The 21,266-nt window shown below is 40.0% G+C and overlaps 1 protein-coding gene across 6 annotated transcripts; it reads left to right on the forward strand.

Moving 5' to 3' along the window:
* The first annotated feature begins 301 nt into the window (after positions 1 to 301).
* Positions 302 to 21,065, forward strand: MGST1 (microsomal glutathione S-transferase 1). Of its 6 annotated transcripts, none has more exons than XM_053661751.1 (5): positions 302 to 411; positions 7,993 to 8,133; positions 11,840 to 11,931; positions 12,343 to 12,387; positions 20,451 to 20,540. In XM_053661751.1, the coding sequence occupies exons 2-4, from the start codon at positions 8,008 to 8,010 to the stop codon at positions 12,353 to 12,355; spliced, it is 231 nt and encodes a 76-aa protein (XP_053517726.1). In that variant the 5' UTR covers positions 302 to 411; positions 7,993 to 8,007; the 3' UTR covers positions 12,356 to 12,387; positions 20,451 to 20,540. The 6 variants fall into 6 exon arrangements, with proteins under 6 accessions (XP_053517726.1, XP_036992466.2, XP_053517722.1 ...); XM_053661747.1 differs by lacking the exon at positions 12,343 to 12,387 and adding an exon at positions 6,061 to 6,161 and having other exon boundaries at positions 311 to 411; positions 20,451 to 21,065; XM_053661750.1 differs by lacking the exon at positions 12,343 to 12,387 and adding an exon at positions 2,642 to 2,741 and having other exon boundaries at positions 320 to 411; positions 20,451 to 21,065.
* The last annotated feature ends 201 nt before the right edge of the window (positions 21,066 to 21,266 follow it).

Consider the following 21,266-nt stretch of genomic DNA (forward strand, 5'->3'; position numbering starts at 1 on the left):
TTTTACAAATTGTTTCCAATTAAATAAAAGTTAACTGCCTTTGCCTTGCTATCCCATACTTGAAATGTTGGAGGCTACAGGGTTTCTAGACAGTCGCCAACGTCTCAACCCCACTGAATGGGAGAAATGGCAATTAAGAAAGCAGAGCTGCTTCTGGCGCCAAATACGAAGGTCAAAAAGGGGAACCTGTAGGCGGAGGTTACTCTGGGAAAAAAACGATCAGGCGATTTAGGGGAGGGGCTTGGCGAGGCTGGGAGCCTCGCTTTCAGCGCTGAGAGCAGATTAATAGGAAATTAGGCAGAGTGGGCGTGGCGCCTGCTTCTAGTCCGGCCGCGCGTAGTGAAAGTCCCCGCAGTTCAGCCACCCGCTTGCTGGGACAGGTTTGGTGCCTTGCTCCTGCTGTGATCCACGGTGCGTGCCGGGGAGGGGATGCGGAGGGAGGCGCTGTGGAGAGGGTGACGGGCGGGTAGGGGCGAGGTTGGTTGCGGGTATAGGCTTGGGAGGTCGCAAGTCAGCCAGCAACTTGACTTCACTTTTTCCGTGGTCACTCCTGAGATTTATTCTCACCCACTTAGAAAGGACTCCCTTGAACCTTTGGGGGAATAAAAAGTACGTGCAAGTTGTAGCACTGCATATGAAGTCTCTGCAGTTTAAGCAACTTCTGTTCACCCTAAGGGTGTAAAATGCTGAAGCGACTCCATTGCATGGTCAAACGGGCATTTGTAAACACTGAAAACAGAACTTGTCTTCCCTGTTCACAAAGTCCCTTTGTTAGGCAGGAGAAACATCAGCAAGTTTAAGATAATAATAACAACAACAATAACCACAAAGTGCAGGAGGACATGGATTAGACACGGTGATACTGTAATAATAATTAAGTTAAAAACTGCAGTAGAACACGGATCAGACGGTATGATATTTTTATGGCCAGTTGATTGGGAAAGTAAGAATGGAACTCTCTAGAGACTCTCCACCCTCAATCTGGAGGAGGAAGCCGTTTGGGACGGAAAGAGAAGGGGAGTTTCTTTGGGAGTGGAGGCCTCGGATATTATTGCTATCTTGGGACCTGGATGGTGGAGTGAAAGGTGTCTACCATTTCCCTGCTTCCTCTGAAACAGTTCCAAGGCCTCTTGGTAGTCCTGGCACCCCTTCTATTTTGTTCTTTTCCCAGTTCCCACCTTCTCTCCAAGGGAGTGCCAAGTGGGCTCCAAGCATTGTTATACAGCCAGAGGGCAACTTCCCTGGCGCCCAGCTAACAGCCTGGAGTCCTCAGGGCTCTAGCCTGCCGTGAATACCAAGCTAGATACACCTTTTGCATCTCAAGTGGGTTTATAACCTGGGAGTTAGGCTGGTTTGGGGGCTTTGCTGTCCTCTGCCTTGTCCAAAATAAAAGGCCTGTGTGTACTAACCATTTCGGTCACTTCTTAAAATTGGCTTACATTTGCATATTGGTCTCCGTGTCAGACAAACAGTTTTTTTAAGGGTTTGTTTTAGGAATGGAGTTCTTTAATTGCTGAGGCTGGCACAGGAAGTCAGCACAGTTCCCTGAGAACAGCCTCACCCCACATCCCCCTCCCACCTTCCCAGCCACCAACATTCTCCTGGTAGCCCCTGGGCTCTGCAGCTGAGGAGGCCAACTCTAGTTACCTCAGTCCCATCAAGAAATTCTAGAACTCATAAACTGCAACAAAGGACATGGATTATCTTTTTTCCTAATCTCATGAGTAGTGTTTTGTTGGTTTCTGAGAGTACAAAATTGCCGAGTCATGCATACCCAGCTTTTCTGTGTGTTTCACAATATAACAGAGAGAGGCCACCATGAAGGAAAGAACTTTGCTCTTTTTGGCCAAGAACCTTTAAAGAGAAGAGGAATATTCCTTGTTTGAGAGATGAAGACTCAACTGTCATGGGGTAGGGGAGGGAAGGGCAAGATAGGAATGGAATCTGACAGAAAATTCTCTCAAAATACCAGAGCAATCTTGAATTGTTAGCCTGAAAGTAGATAAGATCACAAGTTAAACACCTGAGAAAACTGGGTTCTAGTTTGATCCCTCAAGTATGAATTTGGTCAGATTAGTCACTGTACCTCTATGGGCCTCAATTTCCTTATGTGTTAAAGGCGGAGACGAGTATTTGCTCTGACTATAGTGGAGTTTTCCAACTCAAGTGAGATAATGTGGAAGCTTGACAACTCTAATATTTAATGCTCAGGGCATAGAACAGGGCCAGAATAGGGACTTATTCATTGTCCCAATATGTACAGAGAGCTTCCCAGGTCCCAGGACTTTTCCAAGTACTTTACGCATTTAGTCCTCGCAAGGTTCCTGGGAGGTAGGAAGTATTATTAACTTCATTTTACTGGCAAGGCAAGTAGGCCCCAGAGAAGTTAAATCACAGCTCACGAGTGACATGAGATCCACCTGAACTCTAGAGTCTGTGCTCAACACACAGGCTCTGCCCTTTTTCCTCTCGGTCCCCTCCACTGTAGGGGACTGAGCCCTGCTCTCTGGTGAGACACATGAAGGTATTCTCTATTATGTGAACCAATGATGGCCAATAAAAGCACATGCTAGACATTGTAATACTTTTTCCTTATAATTTATAACCAAGTTTCATATTTTTCTCTGCTTACTTTACTTAGATTATTTCTACCTCATTCTTCAAATACTCAAGTCGTCTCACACTTTACCCTCTTATTATTACTACTGTACCGTGCTCCTTCCTCCTGGTGACTTTTTTTGGTAAGAAGCTTTTGATAATTTCACTTTGAGTACAGTGCCTGGCCATGCTGTGGGGTCAAGGCAATTTAGTGGCAAATCAACTTTGGAAAAAACAGGCCAAGAGTAGCAGCACCTTATCTTATGCTGCATATAAATGACTCTGATTTCTTAATGTCTTACCTTTACTCCTCCTCACTTGGCCCTCGGGTGTTGGAACTGGAAGGTGTTGTTTCCAAAGAAGAGAATTTCAGAGGCTCAGCACTGGCCCATCTCGCAAAGCAGCAGGCCAGAGAAGTTCAGGCACATTTTGATGATTGAGAAACTCTCTGTGTGAAGTGCACTTTCACATTTATTTTTTTGAATTATATTTTATTGATTATGCTATTACAGTTGTCCAATTTTTTATACTTTTCTCCCTCCCACCAGGACCCTCTCACTCCCTCAGGCAATTCCCACACCTTTGTTCATGTGAATGGGTCATGTGTGTAATTCTTTGGCTGCTCCATTTCCTATACTGTACTTCACATCCCCATGGCAATTCTGTAACTACCTATTTATACTTAATTCCTTCAGTTTTTCACCTTAACCCTCCTCTCATTTGACAACCATTAAAACACTCTGCATCCATGATTCTGTCTCTGTTGTTCTTGTTTGCTTAGTTTGCTTTTTAGATTCAATTGTTGATAGATATGTAGCTATTGCCATTATATTGTTTATAGTTTTGATCTTTTTCTTAAATAACTTTAACATTTCATATAATAATGTTTTGGTGATAATGAACTGCTTTAGTTTTTTCTTGCCTGGGAAACTCTTTTATCTGCCCTTTGATTCTAAATAATAGCTTTGAAGGATAGAGCAATCTTGCCTGCAGGTTCGTGCTTATCATGATTTTCAATATTTCTTGGCAATCCATTTGAGCCTACAAAGTTTCTTTTGAGAAATCAGCTGACAGTCTTATGGGAACTTCCCTGTAGGTAACTAACTACTTTTCTCTTTCTGCTTTTAAGATTCTCTCTTTATCTTTAACCTTTAGCATTTTAATTATGATGTGTCTCGAGGTGGGACTGTGTGTGTCCATCTTGTTTCAGACTCTCTGTGCCTCCTGGACTTTCATGTTTATTTCCTTCACCAAATTAAGGAAGTTTCATTTTATTATTTTTTCAGTTAGATTTCCAATTTCTTGCTTCTCCTTCTTTCATTCTAGCACCCTTATAATGTGAATGTTGGAGTGCTTGAATCTGTCTCAGAGACTTCTGATACTCTGTTTGGTTTTTTTTAATTCTTTTTTCCTTGTTGTTCTGATTGGTTGTTTATTGCTTCCTTATGTTTCATATCATTGATTTGATTCTCAGCTTCACCCACTCTACTGTTGTCTCCCTGTAAATTGTTATTTACTTCAGTTAGTGTATCCTTAGTTTCTGGCTGGATCTTTTTTTATGCTGCTGAGATTCTCACTAAGCTCCTTGAGCATCCTTATAACCAGTGTTTTGAACTCTGCATCTGATAGACTGTCTTCATTTTGTTTAGTTCTTTTTATGTTTTGATCTGTTCTATCATTTGGGCCATATTTCTTTGTCTCTTCATTTTTTGGCAGCCTCCTTGTGTTTATTTCTATGTATTAGGTAGAGCTAATATGATTCTTTTCGTGGTGTTGACCTAATGTAGTAGGTGTCCTATAGGGTCCTGTGGTACAGCCTCCTCTGTCACCCAAGTTGGGTACTTGAGGTGAGCCTTTTGTGTGGGCTGAATACATCTCCTCTTGTGGTTTAGTCTTGATTGTTGTTTGCAGGTCCATGGGAGGGATTTACCCAGGCCAGTCAGCCTAAGAACTGGCTGTGATCACTGACCACTGACGTCTGTCCTCATGAAAGATCAGCTGTGCAAGGGCAAGGTGGTGGTAATACAATGTGGTCTGTGGCTGTTCCCTGGCTATGTGGGCTCTGGGCTTTCCTGGGTGGTATAGGCCAAGGTTAGATACCACCTGTGTTGTGCCTGGTGCCACACAGCATGAGGTACAAAGGAATCTGCAGATGGCTGCTACTTTTGCTGGGCTAGGAGGTTCCCATGGAAAGCCAAACTGTGAACCTAGGCTGGCTGCTGCTAATGCTATGCTTGGGGCCACTTAACAATAGGTATGGGCACTGGGGGCTCACTGAGTCTGGCTGCTGCTTGTTTGAAGGATTTAGAAGATATAAAACACAAACAAAGACAAGCCATTCATATGGAAAAAACACTGTTAACAGGTTGGGTGGGCCTGTAAACTGGGTGGGACGGAGCCTCAGAGAATCACTAGGGAAGGGTAAACAGTGTTACCCAGGTTAATGGAGTCTCAGAAATGCACCTGCCTTCCAGTTCTGTGGCTTTATAAGGGGAGGGTTCAGAAAAGGAACAGTGGCCTCTGCCCACTATTCTGTCTGGGAGAAAGCTGTCCCCCAGCTCTTGCTCTGATGCCAGGCACTTCATTCCCTCCCTGTGTGCCACTGGTGCCTTTCAAACTGCCACCTTGATGCTGCAGCTCAGAGGGAGTGAGTCTGAGTAAATCTGTATTTTGGTCCCTTTAGAGGGATGAAATGCCTGGGAATCCAGCAGTTTCTTCCATTGACTCAAGCCCCATTGGTTTTTGCAGCCAGAAGTTGTTTGGACTTATCTTCCTGGCACTGGAACCCTGGGCTGGGGGACTTTGATGGGTCTGGAACTCCTTGTTCCTGAGATAGCCCTCCTGAAATTTCATCCACCACATATGAGTGTGGAACCAGCGTGTTTCTCATCTCCTTCCCTCCTGCCAGTCTGGATGAAAGTGGTTTCTTTAATTCTGTAGTTGTTGGACTTCCATTCAACTTGACTTCTGATGGTTCTGAGTGATGGTTGTATATGGTTGTGCAAGGAGGCGAACCATGTTTACCTATGCCTCCATCTTGACTGGAAATCCCTGCACGTTCACATTTAAAGAAGAAGCTTCTCATTGCTGGTTTCCTCCAACTATTGTCATCTGTGTGCTCTTTCCCCACAAACAGTTCTAGAAGTCTTCGAGTTTTTCTCTGCTCTTTCCATACTAATTTTCACCCACAGGAAAACATTCCCTGAAGTTTCATTTCATTGCTCAATAAATTTCATCCTGGGGACATTAGCAGAGATACCTACAGAAACTGTTGTACTTTTAAAATTATTGTTAAATAGCAACACTCCCTACCTGATAAACTTTTTTTCATTTTTTAAAAATTAACTTCATCACTGTTTCAGATCTCTTTCCAGAAGCATAAGACTTAGGGATCCCTTAAATTAATTATTTTACTTGAACTCTGAAGGACAGAGCAGTTTATTCGTGATTTTCACCCCTCAGCACTGGAACAAGTGCAGATAAGTTATGTGTTACCAGAAGTATTTCCTTGCATAGAGCATTTATCTGACATTCTGACCTTTCAAGACTACTGACTTGTGGAGGTGAGTTAATTTATCATATGTATTTTGCTTTGTTTTTAAACCAGAGTATATAATTTCTGTTTGCCTAAATCTAAGGAGTGCATTTTTTGGCTTACCCTTTAAAATAGGAGTTACATAGGAAGCTTTGTTTTATCCACAAAATGGGAATAATAATACCCACCTGGTAGTGTAATGGGAAGAGGAAAGAAGATGGAAGATGTTAGGAGTACCAACAGTGCCAGCCAGAGAGTACCCATTCAGTCAGTGTTAGTTGAATCAGAATTAAGCCATTTGCCGTCTCTTGAAGGAGGTGCAGTGTGGTGTGTGTTGAGATAAGAGATCAGAAATGTGGGATTTCGCTCCAGCTTGGCTGCTTAACATATTTAATTCCCATTTTCTTCAAATGTAAAAAGGATCTAGTTGTGAGGATTATGTGATAGTTACAAAGATTATGTAGAGCCATGCACATAAAGCACATGGCGTAATTGGACTCAAAGTTGATGCCTAAAATTATATGTATATTGTACACAGTTAATATCACATTCATCAGTAGTGCGTAGACAACTATATGACGAGTAACAGAGCAGAGAAAGATACATAGATTTATAGGTTATGGTAGATGGATAAAATGATTAGAATCTGACAGAGGTCATTCTAATAACATTGTATGTAGGGGCTGAATTTTCTAGGCTGGAATGAACATTGCCTAGAAGCAACTACATTCCATGCTAAGCAGCTTAAATAGCGTTTTGGCTTGGGTGTGAGAAAAGATGTGTGAAAGAGATAGGAGAAGCAGATAGGAGCGTTGATAATGGAACACAAAGAGGTTAAAAAATTCGTGATGCTCAGATAGTGTGAGGAGTTTAACTTTTAAGATTTACCCTAAATTCCTACCCACTTGGACTTCAGTATCATCACTGTGCTTTAGCTTTCCTCCTGAGCACAGACTTACATTCAGTTTACCCTTTCCATCTTTTAGATGGAAGTAGAACCTAAAGAATTATATAAAGCTAATCCTCCTTCCCTTCTTTCTTTGATGGAAGTAAATTAATGACAAATTTTCACCTTGCATTTGTAAGCCTATCTTATGTCTGGCTACATTATCCTGCTTCTTCTTCACATGTGTTGGCTTGAATGATGACCATGATCATGGTGAGTGATGAGCGTGATAAGAATGTAATAAACTTTATTGAGGTTTTTCACGGGCCAGGTGTTGTGCTAACTATATTCCACATGTTATCTCTATTAAATCCTGACAACGACCCAATAAGCTAGGAACTATTAATAGACCCATTTTATAAATGGAGAAATTTAGCCTTAGAGTGGCCAAATCCCTAAACCAAGGTTAATGATCAAATGGTGGCATTGGAATTTAGTTGCTAAGAACTTAAAAACTACTAAAGTGACAGAAAGGCAAGAGTCTGGTTTCTAAAGTTTGAGTCATTCCTGATCAAACATTAATGGTACTACTGTGGACATACCAGTTTGGTTATTTTTGAAGAGCGCAGTCCATGAACTCTGATCTTTTGTGTCCAACTTGTGGTTCATCTTCATGTATGACTTTAATCTATCTTTACAGCATTTTGCCTATTTATTTTGCCTTGTAATACCTGCTATATTTCCATTTTCATTCTACTTGTTTGATGTCTTCAAGCTTAATGACATAGAACCAGAAAAAAGTAATACTGTTCATTTTGAAATTTCCGAAAAACTAAATGATTATTTCTTCTGCAAGTAATCCATGATACTTTAAAGAATACTGCAATATCAGCACACCAAGTTACCATGAAGATGTTTGGGATATTTATTTCTGCTTTTTCTTGTCTTATCGACAACCTTTTTAAAATTCCAGATCAAAGTTGAAAAAATGGTTGGCATTACCCAGCTAATGGAAGATAAAGTATTCATGGCCTTTGCCTCCTATACAACGATTATTCTTTCAAAAATGATGTTTATGAGTACTGCAACTGCTTTCTACAGATTGACAAGAAAGGTAAGAAATTTGAAGGATATATTGTCTTACGTTTAAGAATTGGAATTCTGAAAAGCAGTTTTCTTAATTTACTTCTTTTTTGTATACTGCAGTGGCACATTGTTTAGAGTTGTGAATGAAGTATGCAATCATTTGGTATAGATGGAGTTAATGTATTTATGAAACAGGTGCTTTCCCCCAGAGACTAGTAAACATCTTTCAATTGTGGATTTTACCTTTCGTCATGGTGCTTCAGCATATGGGATTTCTGGCAGATCAAAGTTTTCAAGGAAACTATCTGTGATTTTGAAGTTAATTTTGCCAACTAGAGTTTGTAAAATAGTCATTTTCCAGATAATTAGCTGGTGTTTTCAGCTCTGTTACAGGTCAAGGATATGCCTTTGGGGACAAAAATAAAGTTCTTATTCCCACAGTAGAACTTCTTGTGGGACAAGGCATTTTGATTTTGTATACTTCTGATTTCTTAAGAGAATAATATTGCCACCCAGAGTTATTAGAATGATTTAAAAGAAAAGAAAACTCGAGGCATGGAGAAGGTGGCAGGAAGATTTGGAGCATATACTCCATATTCCAGCGAGGTGTATGAAAAGTGAGGGGAGCTGAACAAATCTCATTTGACAAAGTTAAATGATTTTCATTGGTGTGGCCCCTATTCAGCAATTTCTTTTTCTTTTTTTCTTTTTTGGAAAACCACTTATTTCTCTCTCAATGCCTGTCCTGAATTTTGTCCTTCAGAGTCTTGCTTTAATCTGGAGGTCATAGTACTTGCTAAGGTATTTCATCGTACTGTCTGGGTGTGTAATTCCTTCCCCAGAGATATTTGCATTTTAATGGGGCACATACCCACTTGTTTAAATCTCTAATGGGACAAGGTGTTGGAACAGCAGGCTATAAAATAGCTGCCTACCACCAGGTCCTCACTGTCCTCCAGAAACATAGTGGCACCAAGGATAGAAGAAATGTCTTATAAGGACATTTGTCTTATAAGGAAAGAATGAAGGAATTCATATTTGTAGAGTGCTGGTGATATGTGTCAGGAGTCACGATGCCCTTCATATGTACCAGATCATAGAATCGTTTCACATAATTGTTAGGTAGCACTGTCAGGTGAGATCCTCATTAGTGTCCTCATTTCATAGCTGAATAGCTGAAAGTTAGAGGATTAAAGTAACTTGCCCACGGTTTCCCTGCAATAAAGGGCGAGGTTAAAGATCAAATTCATATTTGTTTTAACTCAAATCTCATATATTTTTCATCATATTGCAATTATTTACTTGCTCAAAATATATTTATTGGCTGACTATCTAGTGGATGCCAGACATTTACTTAGGAACAAGACTGACATCAAGAGCTGATACTGTATCACATTCCTGTCCATCAGTGTCCTCAACATCTTTATCTGGAATAAATATTCATATCACATTAAGAAAAATATAATATTTATGAGATTGCTGAGCTTATATCAAGGCTAATTTTATAGTTTGTGTTTTTATTTATTAATTTATTATAAACTATTAAACAATGGACCATACTTAAATCTTTTTTAAGCACAGGTTTCAAGTTTCAAGGAATAGGAAAATCATTTCAAACAGCATAATAACTGCAGAAAAAAAATACACAAACATATAAGGTCTGTCCAGAAAAATTCCAGCCATTGTTAATGTAACAAGAATGGTTTGCACAACATCGATGTAACGTGGCAGCCAAGGAGAGCGGACTGGAATGCACGTATGTGAACAGTGACGACTCCAGTGTACTGGTCAGTGGGGGCGGTAGATGCTATTGAGGGAGCACATGCACTGTGTGGCCATTTCATTCAAAATGGCTGAGCGGGTAAGGCAGTGAATCTGCATCACATTTTGCATTAAGCTTGAACGTTTCTCCATGGAAACTATTCGAATTCAGAAGGCTTCCGGGGACTATGCGTTGAGTGCAGTGCAAATAAAAGTGTGGCACAGGTGCTTCAAAGATGGTCAAGAATCTGTTGCCAGAGATCCATGTTCTGGAAGACCTGCAATAAGCAAAACACTTGAGAATGTTGACTGCATACAATCAACAAAGATCAGTGACTGACAGTGTGAGAACTAGAAGCTGATCTGGGGAGTCCAAAAACTACTGTGTCTGAGATTTTGGTGCAGGACCTTGGCATGAAACATACCATGGCAAAATTCTCTCCATGGCTTCTCTTATCAGATCAGAAGGAACATTGGGCTTTGGTCGGTAATGACACGATTCAAACCACTACCAATGAACCAGATTTTCCCAAAAGGTCACAACCAGAAACGAATCGTGGATCGACAGCTATGCACGTGATCCAGAAACAAAGGCCCCGTCATCCCAGTGGAAATCGTCTGGCACTCCAAGCCCAAAGAAGCTGTGGCAAAGTCACAGCAAGATCAAGATCATGTGAACTGTGTTTTTAAAAGATTTTATTTGTTTATTTTTAGAGAGAGGGGAAGGGAAGGAGAAAGAGAAGGAGAGAAACTTCAATGTGTGGTTGCCTCTTATGTGCCCCTCTACTGGGGACCTGGCCCTCAACCCATGTATGAGTCCTGACTGGGAATTGAACCAGCGACCCTTTGGTTTGCAGGCCAGCACTCAATCCACTGAACCACGTCAGCCAGAGTTTTACTTTGTTTTTTGATTGGGAAGGTGTTGTCCATCAGGAGCACCTTTCCAGGTCAAACAATTAATAAGGAGTTCTACCCCATGTTCTTTGTTGGCTGAGAGATGCAATATAATGAAAATGGCCATAGCCATGGGCAGCTGGTGAGTGGCACCTTCAGCATAACACAGCTGCTCATGCATCACATCTCCTGCAGAGTTTTTTTTTGAGAAACATCAAATTACCCAGGTGATTCAGCCCCCTACAGCCCAGATTTGGTGCATTGGGACTTCTGGCTTTTCTGAAAACTAAGATCACCTTTGAAAGGGAAGAGATTTCAGACAGTTGGTGAGGTTCAGGAAAATACAACGGGGCAGCTAATGGGGATTGGGAGAACTGTGTGAGGTCCCAGGGTGCCTACTCTGAAGGTGACTGAGGTGTCATTGTCCTGTGTACAATGTTTCTTGCATCTTATGTCTTCTTCAGAGTCTCTATTTTTCATAGTATATGGCTGGATACTTTCTGGACAGACCTCCTGTGCCCTAGAACATGTACTTGGTATTTATAGGAATGGAAACAACTTCTTATATTTCACTATATTATTAATACAAAGTTTCAGTTAAGTCAAATGGAAGAGAGGTACACATATCTTAACAAAGTACAAAAGACATTTCCTTCCACTTGCTCTTCTAATTTCTTTAGCAAGTAAACTTATGATTTTAGACGCACAATCAATTGGAAATGCTAATGCCCTTGAGAGAAGGTGCATGAATATCAGTATGAAAAAATATCAGTTTGCCATAATTATAGTCAATGATGACTTTGAATTATGCCCTCTTTTCCATTTTGCTTACTTTTCCCTATTTTATACATTGGTTTTTATTTAAGTTCTTATTTATGGTTTTCAAAATTTTTTGCAGTGTTAATAAAAATTCAGATTTAAACTACAGCTGTTCTTTTCTCCCTGTGTTTGGTCTACTGCTCCAAATTTTCTTTCTGTAGGGCCATTCTGGATGCTTGTGTCTTCTGTTAAAATGAAAATAACTTAGAATATCATGCTGTCATCTGGTATTTGAAATATTTTTTTGGTGTTTGGAATAGGTTTTTGTCAACCCAGAAGACTATGCAAGCTTTGGCAAAGAAAATGCCAAGAATTATTCCCGGGTCGATGAGAGAGTAGAACGTGTACGAAGGTAAGCCCAGTATCTCCTGAAGTTATTTACTTGGTTGAATATTTTTGGTCAAGGAGCTCAGTGAGGGTATTGGAGGATTGCAGAAGAAGGAAAAAAAGTCAATCCATATAATAATTACAGGAAATTAAAGATCTAGAAGTCTTCAACTATCACCACAGTTAAACCTATTGCCAATTTTGCTATACTCTGCACTTTGTTGGGGTTAATGACTTTGGTCTGTGCAGGTATATATCAAAACTAATGATAGATATGAGGTAAAAAAATGAAGGTAGATTTTTGCAATTTTGGTATCTTTCTCCAAAGGTGAGACTGTCAACTTATGTGAAAGAATGATGAAGTAGTGATTTTGCGTAAGACTCAAAATATTCGTGTGGGATATATCTCCCTGTCCTATCTCTCTCTCCTTTGTAGATATTATGTTTAGTGTACTCTGAATTCAACGAACAGTGAAAAGCGGTAAGCCAGGATATCATCTACACAGCTTCTTAAAAAGACAATTAATATACTTATTTTAAAAGCACATTGAATTTTATTCTGTAGCTATATTTCTTAACTCCTGTCATAAAGTCAGGTAAATAAATTTTTTCCAGCTCTTCTGAGGTGTAATTGGCAAATAAAATTGGAAGAAATTCAAAGTATACAGTATGTCCTGACCCCTGTGGCTCAGTTGTTTGGGCATCATCCCTCAAATGATAGGTTGCCGGTTTGATTCCTGGTCAGGGTACATGCCTGGGTTGTGGGTTTGGTCCCTGGTTTGGGTGTGTGTGAGAGGCAACCAGTCTTATGTTTCTCTCTCACATCTCTCTCCCCCTCTTTCTCCCTTCCCCTCTCTCTAAGAAAAATACATAACTATTAAAAATATACAACATTATGATTTGATATACATATTCATTTTGAAATTGTTCTTCCCATCAAGTTAATGTTAGCATATTTACCATCTCATATATTTACCCCTTTTCTTTTTTGTGTGTGAGAACATTTAAGTTCTACTCTCAGCAGATTTCAACTATATAATACAGTGTTATCAGCTATGGTCACCATGTAATACTTAGACCTTATCTTTTAACTGAAAGTTTGTGCTCTTTTACAAAATTTTCCTTATTACCTGCCCCACCTCAAGCCCTGGCAACCACTTCTCTATTTCTATAAGTTTGACTTTTTTCCCTTAAATTTACCCCATATAAGTAATACCATACATACATTTGGTTTTCTCTCTCTTGCTTGTTTTACTTAGTATAATGCCTTCAGGTTTACTCAAGTTGTTGCAAATGACAAGATTTCCTTCCTTTCTTTTTTTAAAAGATTATTTATGCTTAATTTATTATTTTTTAAAGATTTAATTTTTAAGCATATTTTGTTGATTATATTATTACAGTTATTCCATTGTTTCTCCCTTTTTACCCTTTACCCTGCACCACCCCTCTCCAGCATTCTTCCCCCTTAGTATGTGCCCATGGATCGTACATATAAGTTGTTTGGCTTCTCCATTTCCTATGCTATTCTTAACCTCCCTCTGTCTATTTTCTACCTACTAATTATCCTTCTTATTTCCTGTACCTTTTCTCCCATTCTCCCCCTTTGCCTCCCCACTGTTAACCTTCCATTTGATTTCCATTTCTGTGATCTGTTCCTGTTTTAGTTGTTTGCTTAATTTGTTTTTGTTTTTTAGGTTCAGTTGTTGATAGGTGTAAATTTGTTGTCCTTTTACTGTTCATAGTTTTGATCTTTTTCTTAGACAGATGTCTTTAACATTTCCTATAAGGGCTTGGTGATGATGAACTCCTTTAACTCCTTTAACTTGGGAAGCACTGGATCTGCCCTTCCATTCTAAATTATAGCTTTGCTGGATAGAGTAATCTAGGTTGTAGGTCCTTGCTTTTCATGAGTTTGAATACTTCTTTCCAGTCCCTTCTTGTCTATAAGGTTTCTTTTGAGAAATCAGCTGGTAGTGTTATGGGAACTTCTTTGTGGGCAACTGTCTCCTTTTTTGTTGCTGCTTTTAAGATTCTCTCCTTATGTTTAATCTTGGATAATTTAATTATGATGTGTGTTGGCGTGTTTCTCCTTGGATCCAAATTCTTTGGGACTCTCTGAGCTTCCTGGACTTGCATGTCTAGTTCCTTTGCTAGATTGGGGAATTTTTCTTCATTATTTTTTCAAATAAGTTTTCAATTTGTTGCTCTTATTCTCCTTCTGGCATCCCTAAGATTTGAATGTTGGAACATTTAAAGTTATCTCTTAGGTTCCTAAACTTCTCCTCATCTTTTCTGAGTTCTTGTTTCTCCATTCTATTCTGGTTGAATGTTAATTTTTTTCCTTCTGTTACAAACCTGTGATCTGAGTCCTGGTTTCCTTCCCTTCACTGTTGGTTCCCTATATATTTTTCTTTATTTCACATTGCATAACCTTCACTTCTTTCTTTATTTTGCAACCATACCAAATCATTTCTGTGAGCATCCTGATTACCAGTGATTTGAATTCTGCATCTGATAGGTTGGCTATCTCTTTGTTGCTTAGTTCTTTTTCTGGAGTTTTGGTTTGTTCTTTCACATGGGCCATATTTCTCTGTCTTGGTGCACCTGCTACAGTGCAAGGGAAGGAGCCGTAGGTATTCACCAGGGCAGGGCAATCTACTTTATATGTTGTGGTGCTGTATGTGGGGGAGGGGCCAGAGAGGAAACAGTGCCGCTCGCTTGACTTTCAGTAACTTCCCTCACTTTCCACAAGCTGATTGTTCCTTTTCTGATGCTGATTCCTGGGTATGTAGACTTGTGTATGTTTTAGGATCCCATGGGCCCCTCCAACACTGTCCTGTGGGAGTGGGAGTTTCTCCTGCCACTGCAACTCCTGGAATCCTGGGTTTTGAGGTCTGTCTTGCTCCCCAGTTGTTCCCCCCACATATATGCAGGCAAATGTGGGACTGCCAGGTCCGCCAGCTGCTGTCTCACCTGCTGAGTCTGCCACCTCACCTGTAGTCTGCCGCCTTGCCAGGTATCCCCTCCACCCCCCTCCTACCGGTCTGGGTGATAATCCCTTATCAGATCATGTGGTTTGCAAATATTTCCCCCCATTACATAGTTTGCCTTTCCATTTTATTGATGGTTTCCTTTGTTGAGCACAACTTTTAAATTTTGATGTTGACCCTTTTGTGGGTTTGTTTTGCTTGTGTTGCCTTTGCATTTGCTGTCGTAAAAAAAAATCATTGCCAAAAACCATGTCAAGGAGATTACCTTCTGTGCTTTCTTCTAGGAGTTTTATGGTTTCAGACCTTATGTACAATTTTTAAATCCACTTTGAGTTAATGTTTATATACAGTATAAGGTCTGGTTTCTTTCTTTTACCTTTGAAAATTCATTTTTTTCCCGACAAAATTTATTGAATGGAAGCCCTGTTGGCTATGAGAGCCAGGTGATCCAGGGACCTTACCTGTCCCGTGTGCTGTAGGTATACAAGCTGGGGCACAAGTGTGTGCACACCCTGTCTCCAGGAAGAAGCCGCTGACTTGGAGCAGGCAAAAGGGTAAAGGCAGGGGAGGTGTCCACTGGCTGTTCTGTTTCTGGGAATTATCAAATCCAGCCCTTAGGTGTATGGTAAATTGAAAGCCTGGCCCTCAAGTAGCGGCTTTTAAAGTAAGCAGCTGGATTCCTATCAGGGAAATCATGGGAGATGGGCGTTCTACCTTTTCTCTTAGTATTGGCCTTGGGAGTCAGGCTCTCTGGGGACCCATCCATCCTGCAGGTGGAAGTGAAAAAACCTTGGGCACAGAAGTGTGTACAAGCCCCTTCTAGGGAGGTAGATACAAGAGACTTGGAGTGGGCTACAGGGGGAAGGCGGGGATCTGTGTGTCAGCTTCTCCATCTGCAGAGGGGATTACAGGCAACCCATAGATGTGTGCTCCATTAGAAACCTGACCATCAGGTAGCAACTTTCAAAGTATGCAGATGGACCTTTTTCAGGAAAAGCCTGGGAGATAGGCGATTTTGCCTGATCCCTCTGCACTGATTCCTGGGGACAATAGCCTCACTCAGCAAGTGCTTCTGTGACCCTGAACAACTGCTCCTTTGTTTGCTGAGGTCTCATGGATCTCATGGACTTAGGGCCCATTGGCTTTCACAGCTAGAAGAGTTTGGGCCCCATCCCTCAAGTGAGAGTGGGAGTCTTGAAAGTTGGGGTGCTAAATGTGGGGTCCAAACCCTTTAATCCTTAGGAAGAAGCTGGAAGTTGAGAAATCCCTCCTGTATATGACACTGTGCCAGGGGTGAAGTTTATGGTCTGAGTGTCTCTCAGCCTTTCCTACCCACTTCGATGGGGGTATTTTTTCATTCATTGGATGTAGAGGAGTGGCTCAGCTGGTTTCTGGATTTATTTCAGAGATAGTTGCTCTGTGTGTTGCCGTACATTTGGTGTGTGTCTGGGAAGAGGGGGTTTAAAGCCTCCCATGCTGCCATCTTGGTTCATTCCCTGGCAAAATTCATATATTGAGATTATATTGCCAACCCATGAGTCACCATTTTCTAACATGTGAAACGTAAAAGTTATATGCCATCTTCTCATTTAGTATTTTCTGATGACCATCCAGACTGGTTCAACTCTAGGCATATTTCAAGGAATAAATTAAGTTACATAAAGTTAAAGAAACAATGAAGAGTTTTAATAGTTATACTTAAAGGAACAGTTGTTTTGTGATGCAGAGTTAAGATAGGAAACATCATGAGTGTATTCGAGGACTTTTCCTCAGTTTGGTGCGTGTGAATAGAGAGTGAAGTGGAGACTGAAGGAAAAAGGTTTTCCTTCTCTAGTTCAGCAATCAGCTGGAAATTCTTCCCCACTCTCCCTTCCTGCCCAGTTCTATCACCCCCCCCATTCCAATGGGATTGTACTTTGAAAGGAAAATTCCATTATCTAAGCTGATCTTCAAGTCTGATTGTGAGCAATAAATAAATTTGAGTGAAATAATTGACTGTAGTTGTGAAATGAGAGTCCTTCTGCAGGTGAAGCAACTGTGTGCACAGCACCCCCTAGTGGTCAGACACTAGGTTTTCATTATGGCAAGAGAGGAGACTAAGAAAAAACATGGTGTCCAGTTTGCAGTTTTGTTTTTTGAAACATTACTGGCCCTATCCAGTGTTCCTAATAATAGCTCACTTTTGGAGATAACTTTCAGGGAGTTTTCAGTATATCCCCTAGACTTTTAAAAAATTATTTTGGAAACTACTCGCACATATAATTGTAAAGCTGTTTATGTTAGCATATTCCAATGGCAGGGACTTACTGGGGCTACAAATGAAGTAAAAAGGATGCTTTCAGGTGTGCAATATAGAGGAAGTTAATGTATACACAGATGGAATGCTTAATTAAAAACATAGGTAATATGTGTTGAAATGAGGTAAGTGGCCTAAAATGTGTTATTTACATTCTGGACAAAGAAATCAGTGGTGCTTGGAAAATATTTTATATATGTATTTAGTTAATTCTATCTCTAGAATTGTTCTATGAAGAAATCAAGACCATATCCATTCAATACAACAAGATAAAAGGCAAGTTGAAAGGTAATCAGGGAAGCTAAAAAAATAAAGGGAATCAATTTTAAAAAGGCTTGAATTTCATATTAAGAGAGAGGGGAGGTGCTTAGGTTATACCACCTCCAAAGGTAAAGCGCACTCACAGTGTGCGGTGGAGGCCACATGGCGCTGGCTGGGATTCCGCCCAGGGCCTAAAGACACCAGGTGAGGAGCCAAACGAGGTGCCTGAGTGGAGCATTTATTCAGAGATTCTTGTGTGCCTGTCACTGTCACTTCTGCTATTGGGATGATATAAAAGAGCTTTAAGACTGGGTTCCTGCCCTGGAAAACTTTAAAACTTTTTCCCAGAAAATAAAACCAATGTGCAAGTAATAATTAAAGAATAATATAAAACAGTCTGCCATTAGATGCCAAGATGTGGGGTGTGAGGTATAAGTTCCCAGGGTATTAAGGAATAGTTCATTTTGTAGGATACTAAGATTTAGAAAAGGGAAGAGGAGAGAAGGGATCATGTCAATTGGGGAAAATATCTTTGTGGGAATTTGGACACACTGCTGTACACTGTGTGGGAAGGGCTTTGGGTGAGATGAGGGAGTCAGGAAGAGTCTGGTGTGAAACTTCTTTTGTGCTTGGCCACACCCTGGCAATTCTCAAAGATGCATGGAACTCTGGCACAGGACATGCTGATGTTGAGATCCAAGTGGTTCTGGTCTGTCATGATTGACAGGGAGGTATCACTGGAGCATCATGAGCATTAGAGCAGGGCTGGTGAAAGGGTCAGCCACAGATGCCAAGGGGCACCTGTCCAATGGGAGCATCAGTAATGGGGTGGGCGAACAGACCCAGCTAGAGAGACTGATGTCCACCAGTAATAAATTGGGTCGCTGTCTAGAAATGACATGAAATTGAAGGAAGCTGATGCTCTCAGATGAGCTCTGTTTTTGAGCAGAGACAGGGTTACGGTGCGAGGGTGAGCAAACTACAGCAGTTGCTCCCTGGGAACGCTGGGTAAGCAGATGCTTGAGGCAGGGTCTAAAAACGACAGCGTATAAAGGGGCATATATTAGCAACGAGTACAGGGTCTGGTGAAAATAGGTCTTTCCAGGATAATATGGAATATTATCTGTGATAATATTTTGAGAGCTGATGAAAGGGACAGAAAATTGAAGAAGAGAAATGAGATTAAGAGAGAAAGGAGGTCAGAAAAAAATGAAGAGGCCATTAAGGTCAAAGGCCCTTGACCTTCCTTCTCTCTACTCCCACCGAAGCTTATTACCCCTTATTGTCCTTGGCTTTCTACCCTGTTTTAACACTGAATTCTATTTTCCAGTCCCTTAATACAGGCTTAGAAGTGAACTGATTTCCACAGGGTCTTCCTTTTAAAGAATATCCTCCAAATTTGAAATATCTGTTCTTTTAGACTGTGGCGAAGGAGAAAACTAGCATGCCCGTGACTGCAGGTGAAGACTTACCTGTGTCCAGCAGAACTCGGGAGACTGAGACAAACTGAAAAAGAAGGGCTTTCTTTAATAGAAAATAGTATTTTTGTCCTTTCCGTCCCACTTTATACTCAGGAGCCCTTGGGTTGTTCCATCAAATAAAGGGCAGGAACACTCATACCTTTCTATCTTTGCTTTTACTCAGGAACGGGTAGTTCTTTATTTAAATCTTTCAAAACCGTTATTTATTTTGATTACTGTCATCTTCTTCATACCTTTAGGTTGTCAACATCTCCATTAGGCAGACTTAGAGATAATCTGCGGAAAATGGGAGAAAGGAAAGGAAGGGAGAGAGTGGTCATCATTGAGTACACAGTGTGTCCCAGTTTGTTTGCTGAAAGAAAAGAAAAATATAAAACGGAAATATTTTGCATCTTGAAATATGTATCAATAGCTGGTAAATTCTAGAGAATATTAATTTTTACTATAAATTATAAAGCAATTTCTAAGTCTGGAGATAAAAACAGAAGCATCAGACTTAAAAAATAAGTACTTATAAAATATATCAAGCCCTGGCCAGGTAGCTCAGTTGGTTAGAGCATCCTCTTGATATGCCGGAGTTGTAGGTTTGATCCTGGTCAGGGCACATACGAGAATCAACCAGTGAATGCAAAAATAAGTGGAACAAACATATCTCTCTGTCTCTGTCTATCTGTCTATCTCCCTCCCTCCCTCTTCCTCTCTCACATCAATTTAAAAAATGTCAAGTCAATAATAGATGTGCCTCATTTCACTCACACTCCCAGCCAGAGAAACCCAAGGTGCTGTGAATTGGAGGAAAACTTATGGCTAAACCATGCTTTTGCTTTCTTTTAGCTGTGGTATAAGATTATTTTTCCTTGTATTGTCTGTCATTTTTCTGTATTCTTTCCACTTACTCCCTTCACTTAGCTTACTTTTGTAATTTGAGGGTACATTGACTAAAATGTTAGCCATATTTGAAAGGCTAGTTACCTGTTCTGTTATTTGGATGTTGAGATTGTGAGATTCTTGATATTAAGTTGGTAAATTAATTCTTGGCAACCCATGGCTTGGGTGAATGAGCAAGGATTGTCTCATTTTTACAAACTGACAGAATTGAGAGAGGAGACTTTAGAAAGATCATAATCAAAAGGATTATCTTCCTTTGGGAGGAAGACTTTTTATAAGAAGAATCTTGAATTGTTGTTGTCCAAACTCTGGAAGAAAAAGTATTTTCTATCTACAAAAATGAAGTGAGTTTTACCATATAAATACAGATTTAATATTCTTGAAAGTGCAAAATGCCCTCTCTGTTATATGTTGAGACACACTAAAAATAAAAATAAACACAAAATAATGAGACATTCTAATTAAAAACTGGGTAGGTAAGGAAGCAAAGCCATTTGAGAGAAATTAAATGAATCTTTGAGTTTTTAAGATCCATGAATACTTATATTTATTTGTAGAAGAAAGGGAAACGTGAATATATTTCTGCTGATTTTAAAATTAGTATTTTACTGCTCAACTTTTTCCACAGGGCCCACCTGAATGACCTTGAGAATATTGTGCCATTTCTTGGCATTGGCCTTCTGTATGCCTTAAGTGGTCCAGACCTCTCAACAGCCATCCTGCACTTCAGACTCTTTGTGGGAGCACGGATCTACCACACAATTGCGTATCTGTTACCCCTTCCCCAGCCGAATCGCGCTTTGGCTTTTTTTGTGGGATATGGAGTTACTATTTCAATGGCTTACCGGTTGCTAAAGAGTAGATTGTACCTATGAGGAGAACCATGCAACTCATCATCCAATTGTTTTCTAAGAATTCTGTACTTCCAATTTACAGTGAATACTTTTTAAGATTTTAAGTGGGAGGGAACAGAGAAATTAAGGTGGGGAAGCATAGTCTGATTATTAACATCACCAGTATCCTTTATTTGTGTATTTGAGCTAGAAATTTAATGTAATACTTACATCTTTTGTCTTATTCTTAAAGTACCTTGTTATAAATTTTGATTGTACTTTGTAACATTGATTCACCATTTCACATTTTAAATCTATAAAAAGAGTGAGTGCATATATGAGAAACTATTATTTCAATATTGCTGAAATAGGCATATGAAATAAAGAATTTAAAGAAACATTTTATCTGATTTTAGTTTTCTCAAGTTGTATTTTCAAAAGTCTCAAACATATGAAAAAGTAGAAAAGTAATACAATGAACCTTTATGTGTCTTCCACCTATATTTACTTCCACCTATATTTAACATTTTGCCATATTTTCTCGAGTTGGATCACTCAGTGTTTTTTCTGGACAATCTGAAGGTAAGTTGCAGATATCAATAATACACTTC

The sequence above is a fragment of the Artibeus jamaicensis genome, unplaced genomic scaffold (assembly GCF_021234435.1).
Source record: "Artibeus jamaicensis isolate MK-2021 breed Jamaican fruit bat unplaced genomic scaffold, CSHL_Jam_final contig_233, whole genome shotgun sequence".
Taxonomy (NCBI): Eukaryota; Metazoa; Chordata; class Mammalia; order Chiroptera; family Phyllostomidae; genus Artibeus; species Artibeus jamaicensis.